At 36.7% G+C, this 20,120-nt stretch overlaps 1 protein-coding gene across 1 annotated transcript in view; it reads left to right on the top strand.

The window, feature by feature from the left end:
* MSH4 (mutS homolog 4) overlaps positions 1-20,120 on the top strand; it is a 94,855-nt gene that overhangs the window by 45,905 nt on the left and 28,830 nt on the right. Inside the window, exons 11-17 of the mRNA XM_062193401.1 lie at positions 1,149-1,318; positions 3,068-3,204; positions 4,624-4,727; positions 6,464-6,588; positions 14,161-14,361; positions 17,891-18,009; positions 19,969-20,097. Of these exons, the coding sequence (XP_062049385.1) occupies positions 1,149-1,318; positions 3,068-3,204; positions 4,624-4,727; positions 6,464-6,588; positions 14,161-14,361; positions 17,891-18,009; positions 19,969-20,097 (985 nt within the window). The remainder of the gene's footprint in view (positions 1-1,148; positions 1,319-3,067; positions 3,205-4,623; positions 4,728-6,463; positions 6,589-14,160; positions 14,362-17,890; positions 18,010-19,968; positions 20,098-20,120) is intronic.

The raw sequence follows: 20,120 nt of genomic DNA on the forward strand, positions 1-20,120 counted from the left end.
GGCAGGAAACCAGTTACTTCAGCCAATGCTGCTGTCTCTCAGGATCAGTATTAGCAGAAAGCCAGAGTCAAGAGATGGAGATAATCAAACCCATCACTCTGATATGGGATGCAAATGTTTTAACCAGCATGTTCCTCACCTAGGTCAAACTCCTATACTGGCATGCTGATTCTTGACCAAAAAGATTTGTGATACTTAAGAACTATTTCACTGATTCAAGATTTATGCCCTGTGTTTGATTACATATTCAAATTAATAATATACGTGACTTAGTTACAAATAGAATACAGAGCAGAATAAAAGGAAAGCTTAAGAAAATAGGTGTTTCCTGATTTCCAGCTTACATAATCACTGCACTTAATCATTAATGATTATGAGGTTCTTGTTATATTGTCTCACAATATATATTTATTCTTTCTTGTCCATACTAAGTGCAGGTTCCATGTTATCTCTCTTTGAATCCCTGCACCTAGCACAGCACTTGATATATGCATTAAGTAAGTAATTATTGAATGTATAAACATGAATCCATAATTTTTATAACTATTATTTAGGGCTATATTTTGTTCTCACAGGAACTGTTTGTATAATTTGAGAGCTCTATATGTGAGCAGATTTTAGAATTGCTGTTGGTGGTTCTCACGGTGTTTTAAACTGGTACTGACAAGAAATAGTCTAAAATGGACATAGTAATTCCTCTAACTTATATAAATGTAAATATTTATTGTTTAATTATTTATTCAAAGTCAATTTCAAGAAAATTTTGCTACCATTAACTGTGATTCAAATTAAAAATTAAGGGGCCAGCATTGTAGTTACGTCCCTGCTTGGAATACCCACATTGTACATCAATTTGAATACTGGCTGTTCTGCTTCCTGTCCAGACTACTAATGTACCTGGGAAGGCAGTGGATGTTAGCCCAAGTATTTCATTTCCTGTTGCCCATGTGGGAGACCCAGATGGAGTTCCAGGCTCCAGGTTTCAGCCTAGCCCAGACATGGTATTGCAGGCATTTGGAGAGTAAACAGGCAGATTGAGGATCTCTCCCTCTATCTCTCTTTCTCTAACATTACCTTTCAAATATATAGACAAATATTTTTAAAAATTATAAATTGATACAATGTTCTTTTTTTGGCCTAAATGTTAGGTTTGGAATCATACTTGAAAAGATTAAAACAGTAATTAATGATGATGCAAAACACATGAAGGGATGCCTGAACATGAGGACTCAGAAGTGCTATGCAGTGAGATCTAATATAAATGAATTTCTTGACATAGCTAGAAGAACATATACAGAGATTGTTGATGATATAGCAGGTAATTCACTTATTTGAACATTTTTTGTTTGTTTTTTTAGGAATAAAACAAGCTTTTTAGGAGAAGCTATGGTTTTTCACTGATGATGACTAGTCAGGCATGTTTTCAATTTACTTTTTTGTCCAAAACAGACAAGGTTACTGTTTTATAGTGCCATTTTAAAAGACTTTTTTTTTTTAAATAAAAAGGTGGATGTTTTAAATTTTCCCTTTTTTCCAAGCTTACATATGACTATAGAGTTACTTGCTTACAGCCTTATATATAAGCTATGTTCTAGTCCCGGTCGGGGCACCGATCCTGTCCCGGTTGCCCCTCTTCCAGGCCAGCTCTCTGCTGTGGCCAGGGAGTGCAGTGGAGGATGGCCCAAGTGCTTGGGCCCTGCACCCCATGGGAGACCAGGAGAAGCACCTGGCTCCTGCCTTTGGATCAGCGCGGTGCGCCGGCCGCAGCGTGCCTACCGCGGCGGCCATTGGAGGGTGAACCAACGGCAAAAGGAAGACCTTTCTCTCTGTCTCTCTCTCACTGTCCACTCTGCCTGTCCAAAAAAAAAAAAAAAAAAAAAAAAAAGTAGTCTACCGCTATTAAAAAGTTCCAGTGGGGGAAAGATGTCATTTTTATATAGGAGAGGTGGTATTTGAGTCAGTCCAGTAATTATTTCAACAAGAGCTTGTACTACATATAGACATTGTTCTATATGCTAGAAATATATAGTGAACAAGACAAAGTCCCTGTTCTGATGAGTTTATAACAGCAAAGACATGCAGTAAAGAAATAGATGCATACATGCACATGTAACTGAGTGTCAAGCTGATAAATTTTTTTCTTCCCCAAAATTGTGCTTAAAAACCCCACCGCTACCAGCCCCTTTGGGTTTTGCTTTTCTTGGAGACCTCTTCCCATGCCACTCTGGCTAGAGGTCTCTGATTCTAATAAATCTTGCTTTTAAATCTAAAAAAAAATTAGACACAGTAAGAGATTAATAATATTAATTAGAACAGTTATGTGAATATGATCTCTCTTAAAACATCTTAATATACATGCTAAGAGACAAGTAGTTACATACAGAGTGGGTATACTGGACAAATCTCAAGAAGGATAAGAAGAGAATAATGTAAGATTTCATCCTGTTGCTCAGAGTAGCACATAATTTAAAACTTAGGAATTGTTTTTTTGTTTCCTGGAATTTTTCATCTTATGTTTTCAGACTGTATTTGACCTGAGAAACTTTGGAAAGTAAAACCACAAATAAGGAAAGATTACTATATAAATTTAGAACTTTATTGAATGTGAAGTTGATAGGGAGATTTGGAATGCTTTAGGAATTTTGTTTGATAAATGGTCTATCTCCTTTTTGAAACTTTTTTAAATTTATATTTTACAGAGGGAGTTTGTTATTGTACATTTGTGATTACAGTAATTTATTTGATTTTTTTAAGCAGTAGATTGACTAGCACATCAAAAACTGTATATTCCTAACACAGAGGGTATAAAATAAACAGTTTTCTCATTTTTAGTTTTTATGAATTCTTTTCCTTTAGAAATATCTATTAAAATGAGTACCTTTGTTTTGGTGTTGAGTGTTTTTTAGAAAAAGATACTTAGTTACATTGAACATCTTTAGAATTTAAAAGACCTTCTGATTTGTATATAAAATGACAACAAAAAACTATTGTGACTCCTTAGAGTAATTTTTTCACTGAAATGCCTTCATTTTGTTATGTTTTTGTTTTTCTTGTTTCTGGTCATTAGGAATGATATCGCAGCTGGCGGAAAAATATAATCTTCCTTTAAGGACAAGTTTTAGTTCTGCTCGAGGATTTTTCATCCAAATGACTATAGATTGCACAGCTCTACCCAATGATCAACTTCCTTCAGAATTTATCAAGGTTCATTCTAGAGTGCTTAGAAAATTGTTTCTGATTTCACAAAATTACAGTTATATGTTTTTAGGCACTCTTTGATTTTTACATGCCAAATATTTTAATATTCTGTATGTTACTTTTCCCTCGTATTCCTGTCCTCCAGCCTAACAGCTATAATAATCTAAGAATGATTTAGATGCTATTTTTGAGGAGAAATATGAAGCCCAGTGAGACAAAAAAAAAGAAAAAAGGAAAATAGAGAAAGTGCAAAGGTGGTTTTGGCAATGGAAATTAGGAAATGTTGCACCACTGCTGGTTTTAGGTATTTATCAAGGAACATTACTTGTTAAAGGTTTAAAAGTTCTGAAGAAAACAAATCTGCCTAACATTTTTTTTAAGTATTTACTAATTTTTTATTTGAGAGGCAGAGGCAGAGAGAAAGAGAGAGAGAGAGAGAGAGAGAGAGAGAGAGAGAGAGAGAATCTGATTCACTCTCCAATTGGCTGCAACAGCCGTAGCTGAGCCAATTTGAAGCCAGGAGCCGGAAACAACTTCTGGGTCTCCCACGTTTGTGCAGGGGCCCAAGGACTTGGGCCATCTTCTACTGCTTTTCCAGGCCATAGCAGAGAGCTGAATCAGAAGCGGAACAGCACCCATGTAGCATGCCAGCACTGCAGGTGGAGGCTTTACCCACTATGCCACAGTGCTGGCCCCCCTAACTTTTTTTTTTTAATCTAATATTTCCAAACTTGTAGACCATGAAAATATTTGTTCCTAGATGCATATTGAGTTGACATTATACCAGTTTGGGCAAGCCTAATACACTTTAATCTTTGCTTTCTCTGCTTCTAAAGGATACCTTTTGAAAAAAACAAACCATGTAGCTTTCAGGATCTCACACAGTATTTTTACCAAGTAATGAGGTATAGATGAAATAAAGAATGGACTGGAATAAGGCAGTGCAGTTAGACATTGAGTGAAATTCAGATATGAGATGGGGTCAGAGATAGAATGAGGACTACTGAGATCTATCATGCATGCTACTTGGTTATAAAATACAGTATTTTACCATTTCTACAAGGCCATTTTTTAAACATTTTATTGAAATACTGTGCACAGACTAAGAAATATATGTAAGTATACAGATAAAATAGTTTTTTGGCCATCTGATCACACTCATAACCAACACCAAATTATGAACAAAACTGTTTTAAGCCCTGCTAAAATAGTTGTGTTGGATGGACTAGATTGAAAATATTCTGCTCTGTCTTTTGAAGTAATCTTCCTTTTGTCTTTCACAAATATTATTTAGAATTTTCTTTGTGGTACTCTGTCAAGAATTAAAGTTTTTACACTAATACCTATAATCTATTTAAAATCTGTATGTTTTCTTTCTTTGGAGTGTGCATGTATCTTGATATTTGATTTTTACTTTCCTAGCAGATTTCTAAAGTGAAAAATTCTTACAGCTTTACATCAACAGATTTAATTAAAATGAATGAAAGATGCCAAGAATCTTTGCGAGAGATCTATCACATGACTTATATGTAAGAACATTTGAAGTATTTGAGTATTGAATTAAATTGAGTTGACTTAATTTGAGGAACTGTGATAAATTTCATTAATTGACCTTTTGTCTGATTACAGATAATTGTAGAATTGTGAATAGTAGCTAAGAAAGTCTATCACTAGGCCGGCACCGTGGCTTAACAGGCTAATCCTCCGCCTTGTGGCGCCGGCATACCGGGTTCTAGTCCCTGTTGGGGCACCAGATTCTATCCCGGTTGCCCCTCTTCCAGGCCAGCTCTCTGCTATGGCCCGGGAAGGCAGTGGAGGATGGCCCAAGTCCTTGGGCCCTGCACCCACATGGGAGACCAGGAGAAGCACCTGGCTCCTGGCTTCGGATCAACACGATGCGCCAGCCGCAGCGGCCATTGGAGGGTGAACCAACAGCAAATAGGAAGACCTTTCTCTCTGTCTCTCTCTCTCTCACTATCCACTCTGCCTGTCAAAAAGAAAAAAAAAAAAAAGAAAGAAAAGAAAGTCTATCACTAGAATTAGGATCACTGAGCCTCACGGAAACTTTAGTGAAAATTTTACTGCAAAAAATTTGCATTGTTGCCGGCGCCGCGGCTCAATAGGCTAATCCTTTGCCTGAGGTGCCGGCACCCCAGGTTCTAGTCCCGGTCGGTGCACCGGATTCTGTCCCAGTTGCCCCTCTTCCAGGCCAGCTCTCTGCTGTGGCCCGGGAAGGCAGTGGAGGATGGCCCAAGTGCTTGGGCCCTGGACCCGCATGGGAGACCAGGATAAGCAGCTGGCTCCTGGCTTCAGATCAGCGTGATGTGCTGGCCGCAGCGCACCAGCTGCAGTGGCCATTGGGAGGTGAATCAATGGAAAAAGGAAGACCTTTCTCTCTCTCTCTCTCTCACTGTCCACTCTCCCGTCAAAAAAAATTTTTTTTTTGCATTGTAACTGATACTTCTGTAGTATGTATTCTATGATGAAGAATTTGGCACAGCATGAGCTTATCTTGGGCTTTATTTGGTTTATTCTTTTCCTGTGGTCTTTAAGACTTTAGCTTCTCAAACCTTGATATTTTGAAATTTAGCAGCACACAAATAATGCCAATTCTTATGCTGTTTGTGAAAATTAAGACAGTTAAAAAGAAGAAATAGAACATTCACAATTGTTGAGCTGAGACAATAGAGAAAGATTGAGCTTTCAAAACAATTTCAAAGCATGGACTACAAACTATACTACACACTAAGTTTTAGATACATATTTATACTTGTAAGGGGAGAACTTTTGAGCTTTATCACAGTTTAACTTTAATTCATAAAACTTAAGTAATTGTTATTCAGATGTGTCTGTGGTGGGGACAGAAAAATGGAGGAGAGAGAAAATGCATAATAGCTTTTGTGTTAAATTAGAATTTGCAAATGCACAAAATAATAGTAGATGAGTCTGTCCAAGTATAGTGAGGGCTTGATTTGACCAAAATAAAATATTTTTATGAATGAAATCTTGTTTATTAATGTTTAATAAAAGCACTCATGTAAAAAACATGGTGTTACTATATTAGAAGATGGATTCTTTGTCACTTAGTGGCTGTAACTTTGAAAAGTGTCAATGAGACAGATGAATATTAGACTCTATATTTAGTGTATAGCTCAAATGAATATTATTTTACCTCAGACAATGACTCTATTATTATTTTGTAGGTACATTATATGTTGTTTTTTAAAAGTCATTACAACATGTCTTACCAAATGTGTGCTTTCAGGATAGTATGCAAACTGTTGAGTGAGATTTACGAGCATATTCATTGCTTATATAAACTGTCTGACACTGTGTCAATGCTCGATATGCTGCTTTCCTTTGCCCATGCCTGCACTCTTTCTGACTATGGTAAGTTACTTTCTTTGGAATAAACATGTATATTAAAAGTTATATTCCATTCAAATTATTTTATGTATCAATTATGAATGTTTTAAATGTTTTCTCAAAATATGGTCTGTTGTCTATGGTCCTAGACTAAGGTACAAAATAGAGAATGTGAAATTAACTTTAAAATTACTTTTAATGTTGGGCCAGCATTGTGGTATAGTAGTTAAATCTACCACATGTGATGCTGGCATCACATATGGGTGCTAGTTAGTGCCCAGGTTGTTCCACTTCCAACTCAGCTCCTTTCTAATGGCCCAGGAAAAGCAGCAGAAGATGGCCCAAGTGTTGGGCCCTTGTTACCCTTATAGGAGACCCAGAAGTAGTTACTGTCTAGGCTTTGGCCTGGCTCAGCCCTGGCTTTTGTAGCCATCTGGGGAGTGAATCACAGGATGGCTGATCTCTCCCTATCTCTAACTCTGACTTTCAAAATGAATAAATTAATAAATCTTCAAAAATTACTGTTAAATGTCAAAAAGTATTCACTCAGAAATTAGCAAATCAGAAAGAAGAAACTGTTAGAAGCTCTAAAAATTCTCCAGATAAGATTGCAGAGCTGTCCTTACTGAAAATACAAAAAATACATAATTCCTGCCGGCGCCATGGCTTAACAGGCTAATTCTCCTCCTTGAGGCACCGGCACTCCGAGTTCCAGTACCGGTTGGGGCACTGGATTCTGTCCTGGTTGCCCCTCTTCCAGGCCAGCTCTCTGCTATGGCCCAGGAAGGCAGTGGAGGATGGCCCAAGTCCTTGGGCCCTACACCCGCATGGGAGACCAGGAGAAGCACCTGGCTCCTGGCTTCGGATCAGCGCGATGTGCCAGCCACAACGGCCATTGGAGGGTGAACCAACGGCAAAAAGGAAGACCTTTCTCTCTGTCTCACTCTCTCTCACTATCCACTCTGCCTGTCAAAAAAATATATATATATATTTAACTTTTATATAATTCCTGAACTCAGTATTCACACATGTAATGGAGCGGGTGGATGAAAATGTTTATTTGCATACTCATTTCTATTAGTATTTGTCACACTGGTTCTAATGAGTACTTCGATTCTAACTATACAAATTAGATTCATCTTTATCCATTCATCTGATGATAGAAACCTTGGTTGTTAGCATATTTTGGCTATTGTGAGCACCGCTGCTATATATTTGGTGAAGCATTGTGCCTCTTTTATAGAATGATTCCATGTCTTTTGCATACACACCCAATAGTGGGATTTCTAGATCATATGACAGTTCTATTTTTAGTTTTTAAGAAATCGCCATATTGTTTTCCTTAGTGCCTGGAGCAATTTACATTCTTACTAACAATATTGGTGTGCATGTGAGATGCTGGCATTGTAGGCGTGGCTTAACTTGGGGCACCACAATGCTGGCCCTTGGGCATGGGTTACTGATTGTAGCAGATCTATCATACTAATACAATGTATTAATAGGGGCAGCTGAGTATGGGATATATAGGAACTGTTTAAACTACTTTACAATTTTTTTTTTTTTTAAATTTTTGACAGGCAGAGTGGACAGTGAGAGAGAGAGACAGAGAGAAAGGTCTTCCTTTGCCGTTGGTTCACCCTCCAATGGCCACCGCTGCCATTGCGCTGCGGCCGGCACACCACGCTGATCTCAAGGCAGGAGCCAGGTGCTTATCCTGGTCTCCCATGGGGTGCAGGGCCCAAGGACTTGGGCCATCCTCCACTGCACTCCTGGGCCATAGCAGAGAGCTGGCCTAGAAGAGGGGTAACTGGGACAGAATCCTGCGCCCTGACCGGGACTAGAACTCAGTGTGCCAGCACCGCTAGGTGGAGGATTAGCCTGTTGAGCCACGGCACCGGCTCAATTTTTGTTTTACATATTAAAAACTATTCTGGGCTGTGATTTGATTTGCATTTCCCTGATGGCTACTAATATTGAGTACTTTTTCATTTATTTGTTGGTCATTTGTATTTCTTTTGAGAACTGTCTATTCAGGTTCTTTGCCCATTTTGTAACTGGATTGCTTGAGGTTGCTGTTCGATTTTTTGAGCCCCTTGTATATTCTGGGTATTAATCCATTATTAGATAGGTAGCTTGCAAATATTTTCTCCCATTCTCTCAGATGTCTCTTCACTCTATTGTTTCCTTTGATGTACAGAGACTTCTGAATTTGATATAATCTTATTTGTGTGGTTTTGCTTTTGTTGTAGTGCCTTTGGGGTCTTATTTAAGAAATCATTGCCTACACCAATGTCTTGAAGTATTTGCCCTGTTTTCTTCCAGCAGTCTCATAGTTTCAGATCCTACTTTTAGGTCCTTTAGTTGATTTTTGTAAATGCTAAGAGTTAATGGTCTAATTTCATTTTTCTACATTTATCTATCCAGTTTTGCCAGAACCATTTATTGAAAAGTCCAATCCTTTTTCCAATGTGTGTACTTGGCAACTTTGTCAAAGATCTGTTGCCTGTATTATGTGGATCATTTTCTGGGCTGTCTATTCTGTTCCATTGATCTCTGTGTTAGTTTCTATGGCAGTGCCATGCCATTTTATTTACTTTAGTTTTTGTTGTATGCTTTGAAATGAGGTATTGTGATGCCTCCAAGTTTTTTTTTTAATTTTGTTTTGCCTAAGTTTCTATGGACTATTCTGTCTTTTTATAGTTCTGTATGAATTTTAAAGGTGTTTTTTTTCTTATCCTGTAAAGAATATTATTAGTATTGTGACAGGGATAGCATTAAATCTGTAGATTTCTTTAAGTAGTATGGACATTGTAACAGAATTAATCCTTCTAATTCATGAACAAAGAATATCTTTTTGCCTTTTTTGTATTCTTCATGATTTTTTTCTCAATGTTTTATAAATTTACTTATAGAGATCTTTCACTTATTTGGTTAAATTTGTTCCTGAATATAAATGTATATTTTAGTTGTTGTAAATAGGATCTGTCAGATCACTATTAAGGTATAAAAATGTTGTATGCTGCAACATTGCTGAATTAATTTATCAATTCTAACCACTTTTTGGTGGAATTTTTAGTTTTTTTTTTCATGTATTTTACTTCTGTCTTCCAATTTTGGTGCCTTTTTATCTCTTTTTTTACTTACCTAATTGCTCTTTTTTTTATTAGAAACTTAATCAGATAGATACATTTTATTTATTTACTTACATAGAAACCTTTTATTTATTTTTATTTATTTTTAAACTACACCTGGAATCAGCATAGTTTTTTTTATTTCTTATATTTTAAAGATTAATTTATTTGAAAAATAGAGTTACAGAGAGAGGTAGATCCAGAGAGAGAGAGAGAGGTCTTCATCTGCTGGTTCACTCTCTAAATGGCTGCAACAGCCAAAGCTGAGCTGATCTGAAGCTAGGAGCCAGGAGCTTTTTCCTGGTCTCCCACATGGGTGTAGTGTCCCAAGGACTTGGGCCATCTTTGCTTTCCCAGGCCATAGCAGTGCGCCGGATTGGAAGTGCAGCAGCCAGGACCCAAACTGGCCCCCATATGGGATGCTGGCACTGTAGACCAGGGCTTTGACCTGCTGCACCACAGTGCCAGCCCCAAAAATGTTTTATTTAAGGTATACAAACTTCATGCATTTTATAAATGCAAGTCTAGGAACATAGTAATTTTTCCTACCCTGCCCTTCCTCCAACCCACACTCCTACCCTTCTTCCTACTCCTTCTCCTATTCCCATTCTTTTTTTTTTTTACTAAGATCTATTTTCACTTAACTTTATACATATAAGATTAACCATACACTAAGTGAACAGTTCAACAAATAGTATGAAAAAACAAAAAAACAAACAAACAAAAAACTGCTCCTAAATGGATGAGACAAGGGATGTTCATAGTCATCGCATCTCAAAGTGTCAATTTCATTTCTGTAGATTACCTTTTAGATGCTCTATTAGTTACCACACAGCAGAGAGAAAATAAGGTCTTTGTCTTTTTAGGACTGCCTTATTTCACTAAGTATAATATTTTCCAGTTGTATCCATTTTGTTGCGAAAAGCAGGATTTCAGATTTTTTTTTTACTGCTGTGTAGTATTCTGTGGTGTACATATTCCATACTTTCTCTGTGCAGTCTTAAGATGATGGAAATCTGGGTTGATTTCATATCGCAGCTATTGGGAATTGAGATGCAGTGAACATCTGGTATAGATAACTCTTTCATAAGCTGATTATATTTCTCTTGGGTAAATTCTCAAGAATGGGATGGCTGGGTCATATGCTAGGTGTATATTCAGATTTTGAAGTATTTCCATACTGTCTTCCACAGTGGCTGTACCAGTTTATATTCCCACAACAGTGGATTAGGGTATCTTTTTCCCTCATATCCTCAACAGCATTTTCTGTTTGTTGATTTCTGTATGAAAGCCATTCTAATGGGAGTGAGATGAATCTTCATTGTGGTTTTGATTTGCATTTCCCTGACAGCTAGGGATCCTGAGCATTTTTTCATGTGTCTGTTGGCCATTTGGATTTTGTCTTTTGAGAAATGCCTGTTTAAGTCCTTTGGCCATTTCTTAACTGTTGTTTGTTTTATTATTGCTGAGTTCCTTGAGTTCTTTATATATTCTGGATATTAATCCTTTATCAGTTGCATAGTTTGCAGATAATTTCTCCCATTCTGTTGGTTGCCTCTTCACTTTGCTGAGTGTTTCTTTTGCAGTGCAGGAGCATCTCAATTTGATGCAGTTCCATTTGTCAATTTTGGCTTTGATTGCCTGAGCCTCTGGGGTCTTTTCAAAAAACTCTGCCTATGCCAGTGTCTTGCAGGGTTTCCCCAATGTTCTCTAATAATCTGGTAGTATCAGTTTATAGATTTAGGTCTTTGATCTATTTTGAGTGAAGTTTTGTGTAAGGTTTGGTAGCTTCCTGTCATGATGAAGTTGGCTTGTCTTCTCTTTCTCTTGATCCATTAGTGAATTTGGTAATTTCTTATGATATCATCATGGCTACTTCTAATGTAAGACTCCCTTCAGGATTTCTTGTAGGGCTGATCTGATGATAATGAATTAATGAAGTCTATTGGCTTTTGTTTGGGAAATACTTTATTTCTACTTCCCTTTAAATAATGCTCTTGGTTAGATTTTTTTTTTCGGACCTTGAACGTATCATCCCACTTTCTTACCTGTGTAGTGTCTGTTGTTAGTCTAATATACTTTTCTTTATTTCTAACTTGATGTTTTTTTCTCATTGTTTTAGGATTTTCTCCTTATCCTTAACTTTTGACAATTTCACTGTATTACACCTTGGAGAAGGCATTTTTTTTTCTGAGTTCTTTGAGCTTCTTGTATCTGGATGTCCATATTTCTTTTAAGACTTGGGAAATTTTCAACTCATTTCATTCAATAGATTCTCAGTTCCCTTTTACTTATCCTTTCCTTTGGGCATCCCTATACTATGAATATTTGTTCCCTCCATAGTAGCCTATATGTTTTATAACCTTTTTTCATTTTTTCTGTCTATTTTGTTCTAACTGGGTTATTTCAAAGCTTTGTATTCAAATTTTGCTCCATCTGTTTTGTTGGTGAGACTACCACCAATAAATTTCATTACCACTAATCTCATTGATATTGATTGAAATTTTGAACTCCAAAATTTCTGGTAAGTTCTTTGTAATTATTTATAACTGTTGATTTGTCATTCATAGCATGCATTATTTTTTTATTTTTTTTGACTTCACTATCTGTATTCTCTTGAATCGCATCAAGTTTCCTTTGAATCTTCATTTTGTATTTTTTCAGGGATTTCATAGATTTCCTTCAAATCAAAATGTCCTTCTGGAGAACTCTTTTATTCTTTTGGAAGTGTCATGCTTTCTTCTACATGTTTCATGTGTTCCTACAGTGACATATGCACATCTGGTGTAATAGTTCCTTCTTTTTTATGGAGTAGCTTTTGTTGGAAAAGATTTTTTTGCTGTTGTTGTCTAGATGTAATATGGAGTCTCAGCTGGATAGTTGCTTTGACTTTGGTTCTCGGTGATCCCAGAATCGTAACCTGTGAGTAATTTCTTCAGCTATAATCATGGTCAGCAGTGTCTATCACAGATGTCTTCTGATGTACAGTAGTTCATAGATGTAGTAGTATCTTTGAAGTGAATGTGAGCTTTCAAAGACGTGTCTGTCTTCAGGCCTCAGAGATTTGAGTGTCGCACTAGGGTTTTTGATGGTTATAACTGAGTTATCTGCATGATGTCTTCCACAGTGGCTACAGCAGCTTACATTCCCACCAACAGTGGATTAGGGTACCTTTTTCCTCACATCCTTACCAGCACTTGTTGTTTTTGATTTCTGTATGAGCACCATTCTACGGGGGTGAGGTGAAACCTCATTGTGGTTTTGACTTGCATTTCCATGACTAGTGATCCTGAGCATTTTCTCACTGTCTGTTGGCCATTTGAATTTCCTCTTTTGAAAAATGCCTGCCCAAGTCCTTTGCCTGTTTCTTAACTGGATTGTTTGTGAATTTCTTAAGCTCTTTATAGATTCTGGTATTAACCCTTTATCAGTATACAACATGTTTACAAATGTTTTCACCCATTCTGTTGGTTGCCTGGAAGAGGCATATTTTAAAGCAAGCTTTTTGGATTGGTAGTCATAGACTGCCACCTTGCTTTGCAGCCACTGCTCCTGGCACATACAGCACAACACCTGGCTCCCAATGCTGAAGTCCTCTCCCAGAGGAGCCACCATCATGGGAGAGCAGCCATGATTGGTGGCAGAGGGGGCCTGAAATTTCTTTTTATACAATATTTCCTCAAGGGAATTTTACTCAGACTTCATTTTAAAAGCTAAGTATACCAGCCGGCGCCAAGGCTCAATAGGCTAATCCTCCGCCTTGCAGCGCCGGCACCCCAGGTTCTAGTCCTGATCGGGGCACAGGATTCTGTCCCAGTTACCCCTCTTCCAGGCCAGCTCTCTGCTGTGGCCAGGGAGTGCAGTGGAGGATGGCTCAAGTCCTTGGGCCCTGCACCCCATGGGAGACCAGGATAGGCACCTGGCTCCTGCCATCGGATCAGCGCGGTGCGCCGGCTGCAGCGCGCCGACCATGGCGGCCGTTGGAGGATGAACCAACGGCAAAAGGAAGACCTTTCTCTCTGTCTCTCTCTCTCACTGTCCACTCTGCCTGTCAAAGAAAAAGAAAGAAGAAAAAAGCTAAGTATACCAAGTTTGAAATAATGATGTGCAGTTGTGAGCTACTGGTAGTTACTTGATATTAACAAATATTGTCAATGACTACTTGGTTTATAAAATATTTTTTATTTCATATATATATATCTGAAAATCTTACAAACTTTTTTGCAGTGAATGACAATGACAAGGAGCTAAATTCTAGTGTTCTCTGGAAGCAAATAAAAACTGTGATTGTGATTAGTGTGTGTTCATTATTACTTAGAAGGATTTAGGTTGGAATTTTGTATAAAATAATACCTTTTGTTCCATTGACACTAGTAAAATCACAAAAGTATATATAATGCAAACATACCTCAAAATATTTATATATAAATATATTAATCTTAACCATTCTGTTTTTTTCCTTCAGTTCGACCAGAGTTTACTGATACTTTAGCAATCAAACAGGGATGGCATCCCATTCTTGAAAAAATATCTTTGGAAAAACCTGTTCCTAATAATACCTATATTACAGAAGGAAGTAATTTTTTGATCATAACTGGACCAAATATGAGTGGCAAATCTACATATTTAAAGCAAATTGCTCTTTCTCAGATTATGGCCCAGATTGGTAAGTTATGGCTTTACTTTATAACTACCAGTGGTGATTCATTTTCAAAATGTTCTGTGCCTAATTTTCAGATTCAGTTGCCTAATTAACACATGAACAGTTTTGTGTATATTCTCTTTCCTAAAACTGTAATAGTGTGTCTGTTATGCTAACCATAACTTTTACTATTTGGTGTTTTATTAAGCTCTGTCCAGTTTGGATTACATTGCCCCCAAAATTTTATGGGACATTAGAGAAGTAGAAACGTTGTTACTAATAACTTTTACTTTTATAGAAATTATTAGTAAATTGAATCATGCAGCTATTTTTGGGTTCAAAACCAAAAATGTGAGAAAAAGTAAAATAACTGATATGAAATTTTCCCCAAATTATATCAGGCAAAGAAAATAGTTCCATTAATTTTAACGTGGAAACCAATAACTTGATCATAGCAACTGAATGTTACACATACATGTGTGCATATGTGTTTGTAAATGGCTGTTACTTGCCCAACATTATCACATATTTCTTGATTTAGTGACACAATTTAACTCCTATCTGTGGAAACTGGGTTTTTGTGAGGAGTATATGGATATTTAGCCCTAATGCCGTGGTTTTCAAACAAGGGTTGTTTTGATTCCATACCCTGAATCCTCAGAATTTTGCAACATCTTGGAGACATTTTGGTTATCACAACTATGGAGAGTTTCAAGTACAGGAATGCTACTAATCATGTTATGATCCACAGGGCTCCTCTCCTCATCCCTTACCCTCTTACCAACACATAAGATTTACTGAGCCTATGATGTAATAGTGTCATGGTGAGAAACCATAGTCCAGTGTAATGAATGATAAAGAGAATACCAGATTAATAATATTGGTGATGGTGTAAATTCACCTTTAGTACTGGGAAAGGAAATGAGAGATAAATGAATGTATTAAGTTTAAAGTTTTATTGGCATTAAAGGGATATCTTAGCTAATTTTCCTCTCCTTATAAGAATGCTATCTGATTCATAGTACTCCTACTTCTACTGGAGAAGTTATCTATGAAGAGTTCTATCATTTAAAGAACAGGTTAATTGCTGAACAGCTGTAATCATTAGGTCATTCATTTTACTGAATTGAAATCTGACTTTCTGTAAGTCAGGACTTCTCATTAGTTGTAATTCTTAACTTTGCTGTATTGGAGATTAGTATCTCTTCTTAATGTTAGCTCTTCAAATATTTGAAGATAATTTTTCTATTTCTCTTGTCACCATCTATCTTAACCCTCTGGAATATCTAAAAGTTTATATAATACAGCATATTGTCTGACCATAAAGGAAACAGTCAGACTTGAAAACGCTGGAAGTTAATAACACCTGCTTTGGAGGTAGATCCAGCTTATCTGGTTACTAGCTGTGTAATTGTAGACAAACTGTTAACCTCTTTAAGCCTCAGTTTTCCTATCTGCAAGGGAAGATTGGAATAGTATCTACTTCTAATATTTGTTTTAAGGACTCAGTGAGATAATATATATGTGTTTCTGTGTGGGTGCAAACTGTTGAAATCTTTACTTAATATATACTAAATTGATCTTCTGTATATAAAGATAATTGAAAATGAATCTGATGTGAATGAAATGGGAGAGGGAGCGGGAGATGGGAGAGTTGCTGGTGGGAGTGAAGTTATGGAGGGGGGGGAGCCACTGTAATCCAAAAGCTGTACTTTGGAAATTTATATTTATTAAATAAAATTTTAAAAAAGATGCTATGGATGTAAAAGTATAAAAAAGAAGACAGTTTTCTAGGCAGAGACAAGCGCACATTCTAAAGCACAGGAACAAAAACTAGTATGATATGTCCAAATAATACGAATAGCTTTGCAGTTCTTTTTCTTTCTTTCTTTCTTTCTTTTTTTTTTTTTTTTTTTTTGGTGTGTATGTGTGCATAGAACAAGGGGTGTGACTGTGATTATTGGCAAGATACAAAACTAGAGAGATGGACAGGAATTAGATCATGAAGAACCTTAGGTACTTGACTGAAGAAATTGAATTTTACCTAGCAGTCCATAGGGAGTGTGAAAATAGCGTGATTAGATTTGACTTTCTGGGACTGGCAGCGGGTTAAAGCTCTGGCCTAAAACTCCGGCATCCCAAATGGGCACCGGTTCTAGTCCCAGCTGCTCCTCTTCTGATCCAGCTCTCTGCTATGGCCTGGGAAAGCAGTTAAAGATGGCCTGAGTCCTCGGGCCCCTGCACCCACGTGGGAGAACCAGAAGAAGCTCCTGGCTCCTGGCTCCTGGCTTCGTATTGGCACAGCTCCGGCCATTGCAGCCATCTGGGGAGTGAACCAATGGATGGAAAATCTCTCTGTCTGTCTCTACCTCCTCTGTAACTCTGTCTTTCAAATTAATAAAATAAATCTTTTAAAAAAAATCTCTCTTTTAGATAGATCACTCTGGCCAGTTGTAGACAAGACCAGAAGCAAAATACCAGCCAGGAGGCATCTGAAAATATCTAGACAAGAAATATTGGGAACATTTTTGGTGGAAGTTAACAGAGAGAAGAGAACATAAAAATAGATCAGTAAATATAAGTTGTATTTTCTAGTTGGCATTTCATATTTGTTTTTCCTTGTCTAATCCTTCTGAAGGCATCTTTTGATATTAGAATGACTTTTATATTTCATTTTTTACAGATATGGGAACATTAATCAGACTGATTTGTTCTCAAAAGATGGGTACTTTAGTTAGCACAATAATTTCTCATAGATCAAAATTCACCTTTTTATTTAATGTTTTAGTTTCATTGTGCTTCTGGGTATTTCTACATGTATGTAATAACATGGATGTTTCCTAATTTACCTTTGTATAATCTTATCAATTTGTTTTATAAATATTTCCTTCAAAATTTCATGTTTTGAATGTTCTTGATCATTTAAATTATTTTAAATTTTTTCAAGTTTATAATAATGCCTTTCTGATACATTTGAACATAAGCTATCTTATTTGAACTTTCAAATAACTTTATAAGGTAGGTTGGGCAACTATTTACTTTTATATGTGGGAAAGATGATTCTAGGAGAGTAAGTGCTGTACAAAGTTATACAGTAAGTGATGGAAGTGGGACCATGTCTTATAACTCCATTGCTTGTGCTCTTTCCACCACATAGTTCTTGAAAATAATGCAAGTGCAAAATGTTCATAATACTTACATTTTATAAAAGCATTTCATTTTCTTAAAGATTTATCATATTTATTTGAAAGGCAGTGACAGATCTGTCTGCTGGTTCACTCCTAAGTAGCCGCAACAGCTGGATGAGGGGCCACACTGAAACCAAGAACCAGGAACCCCATCCTGGTCTCTTATATGGGTGGCAGGGGCTGATTACTTGGGGCATCTTCCTCTGCTTTCCCAGGGATTAACAGGAAGATGGATTGAAGCAGAGGAGCCAGGACTTGAACAGTGTTTTGACATGGGATGCCAGCTTTGTGAGCAATGGCTTAACCCACTGTACAACTCCAGTTCCCCAAAGCATCTGAATTTACTTTGGCCTTGTATTTTATAGGATCTTATGTTCCAGCAGAATATTCTTCCTTTAGAATTGCTGAACAAATCTTTACAAGAATCAGCACTGATGATGATATTGAAACAAATTCATCAACATTTATGAAGGAAATGAAAGAGGTACCCAAACAAAACTTCTATGTTACAAATGTATTAAATTCTTCCCCTAATGGTCTATTATCATGTAAGAAAGCATCCCTTTACTAAAACATGCACATGTGTTTATATCCCTCTCTAAGAGCCAGAGGGCAGTAAAAGACAGCTTCCTAATTTCTCTCTTATGTGGAAATGGAAGTGAAAGTTTTGTTGAGGAATACAGTTTTAAAGAAAAAGCTAGTGCTATTGAAAAAAAAAGTATACTTTACTTTTTTATGGAATATATAAAAGACTTGAGAAAACAAAGACCCATTTGGTATCATTTTGCATAGAACCAATTGTTCCTCCTATGCCTAATTTTAAAATAAAAGATCACTACATTAAAAGACTGTTTAAAAATCATCTTCTTATTTCCCCTTATAGAATTTTTACTTCTTTATCAAAATGTGTATTATGTCCTATTTCTTTTTCTTTGAATTTTTTATGTATTTCAGACACAGACAAAGAGGGAGACAGATAGTGAGCTCCCATCCTTTTGTTCATTGCCAAAATGTCTGCAGAAGACCAGGAACTTAATCCAGGTCTCCCACAGGGTGGCAGAGATTCAACTATTAGACTCACCAGCTGCTGCTTCCCAGGGTGTGCATTAATAGGAAGCTGGAATTAGAAGCGGAGTCAGGAGAAGAACCCAGGCACTGTGATATAGGATACAGGCATCCCAATTTGATGTCTTAACTACTAGGCAAAATAGCCACTCCTCATCACCTATTTCTGATCTGTGCAAATGTGAAGTAGTTTTGAGGGCTAACGAAGTTCAGCATAGCTCTTGGGATATCTGTAATAGGTAGGAATTACTGGATTACTATACATTTGGAGATGATTTCCTTCAAGTAGATGTGGAGTGAATAAAGTTACCATTTGCCACACAGTTTATAATGCTATTTCGTATATTATGAATACTTACAGGGTAGTGTGGCATTATACCATGTACTTGAGGTATATATTTATGGTGCTAGCCCTCAAGAAGCATAGTTCCATAGAAAGATAAAATGTCCATGAAAATTACTATTGTGTCAGGATGTAATGAGGGTGGAATTCTATCTTTTGAGAAAGAGTGGAGAAGAAACACTTTCATCAATTTAAGTCTTGGTGTTTGTTGTCATGGATTCAAATTTATTTGTTAAACCAAGAATCAAAACTTGGGTCCTTAGGGCAAGCTTTGTGGCACAGTATAGATTAAGCCACCACCTGTGATGCTGGCATCCCATATAGCACTGGTTACAGTCCCTACTTCTCTGCTTCCTATCCAGTTCCATACTAATGTACCAGAGAAGGCAGTGGAAGATGGCCAAGTGCTTGGGGTTCTGACACTCTCATGAGAGACTGGAATGAAGTTCTTGGCTCCTGGCCTTGGCCTGGCCCAGCCCCAACTATTGTGGGAATGAACCAGTATTTAGAAGATATCTCTTTCTCTTTCCCTCTTTCTCCATAACTCTGCCTTTCAAATAAATACTTTTTTTTTTAAGACTTAAGTACGTTTTCCTAGATTTATCCTTTATGTTTTGAGAATATAGGGAGGTATAGAGATAAATTGAGAGATGGTTTTAAGTGTTATGTGACAGTAATTGCTTACTTGTTTTTGAAGAAGAAAATGGCCATCCTTGTACTTTATGTAAACATTTAATGCATAGTTTTGTTTCATTTCACTGTTTCTAAAATATAAATATTTTACATAATGGTTATTTACTCTATTGTCTCATGAACATAAGTAGATGTCTATTTATATACACTTCAGCTATGCTTTTGAAATTATTAGTCATGAGATATTTAGAAAGAAAAACAATGTATTATTTTCTGCTCAGCAGGATTTCTCTACAAAAATACATTTCATAGAAACTAACAAATAAACTGAATTTCTCCTTCATTTCTATAACTGTGACAGCTGTTTGGTTACAATGAATAATATTGAAACTATGTTTTCAGATAGCATATATTCTACATAATGCTAATGACAAATCACTCATACTAATTGATGAACTTGGCAGAAGTACTAATACAGAAGAAGGTATTGGTATATGTTATGCTGTGTGTGAATATCTGCTGAGCTTAAAGGTATACTTTTCTATTATTTTCAA

Source organism: Lepus europaeus, chromosome 5, assembly GCF_033115175.1.
Source record: "Lepus europaeus isolate LE1 chromosome 5, mLepTim1.pri, whole genome shotgun sequence".
NCBI lineage: Eukaryota > Metazoa > Chordata > Mammalia > Lagomorpha > Leporidae > Lepus > Lepus europaeus.